This window comes from Aptenodytes forsteri, unplaced genomic scaffold, assembly GCF_000699145.1.
Source record: "Aptenodytes forsteri isolate BGI_AS27 unplaced genomic scaffold, ASM69914v1 Scaffold617, whole genome shotgun sequence".
NCBI classification, from domain to species: domain Eukaryota; kingdom Metazoa; phylum Chordata; class Aves; order Sphenisciformes; family Spheniscidae; genus Aptenodytes; species Aptenodytes forsteri.
Genome location: NW_008796119.1, coordinates 83,641 through 84,080, shown reverse-complemented (window position 1 = coordinate 84,080; position 440 = coordinate 83,641). Strand labels below are relative to the sequence as shown.

The 440-nt window shown below is 71.8% G+C and overlaps 1 protein-coding gene across 1 annotated transcript in view; it reads left to right on the top strand.

Annotated features, from left to right (window-relative positions):
- Positions 1-429, top strand: part of PBXIP1 (PBX homeobox interacting protein 1) — a 2,800-nt gene extending 2,371 nt beyond the window's left edge. Inside the window, 2 exon segments of the mRNA XM_019474118.1 lie at positions 16-281; positions 361-429. Coding sequence (XP_019329663.1) covers positions 16-281; positions 361-418 — 324 coding nt within the window. The 3' untranslated portion in view covers positions 419-429.
- Positions 430-440: the final 11 nt, after the last annotated feature.

The following is a 440-nucleotide window of genomic DNA, read 5'->3' as shown; positions in this document are numbered from 1 at the left end:
GGGGCGGGGCTGGAGCCAGTGCAGAAGGCACAGTTCCTGCGGCTGCTGGAGGGCTTCATGGGGCGGCTGGGCTGGAGGGGGCACTTCGGGAGGCTGGCGGCACGGCTGGACGGCGCCTTCAGGGCCAACGGCTCTGTCGCCCATGACCGCCTGCGCTTCGTCGACTTCGTGGATGATGTGGAGGAGCTGCTGGAGGAGGTGGCGCGGTGGGAGCAGGGCGACGAGGAGGCGGCCGACGGCTTTGAGGAGTATGTGCTGCAGCACTATGCCAGGGATGGCAGGTGAGCCGGGGCAGGTGGTGCCGGGGGGGCCGGGGGGGGCCGAGCCCCAGCACCCCATCGTGGCCCCCTTCTCTTGCAGAGCCGCTGGGAAGGAGCGGGGCCGGAGAGCCACGCAGCAGCACAGCACGGGGGGGTAGAGCCGGGGGGCAGCGCCGTAGT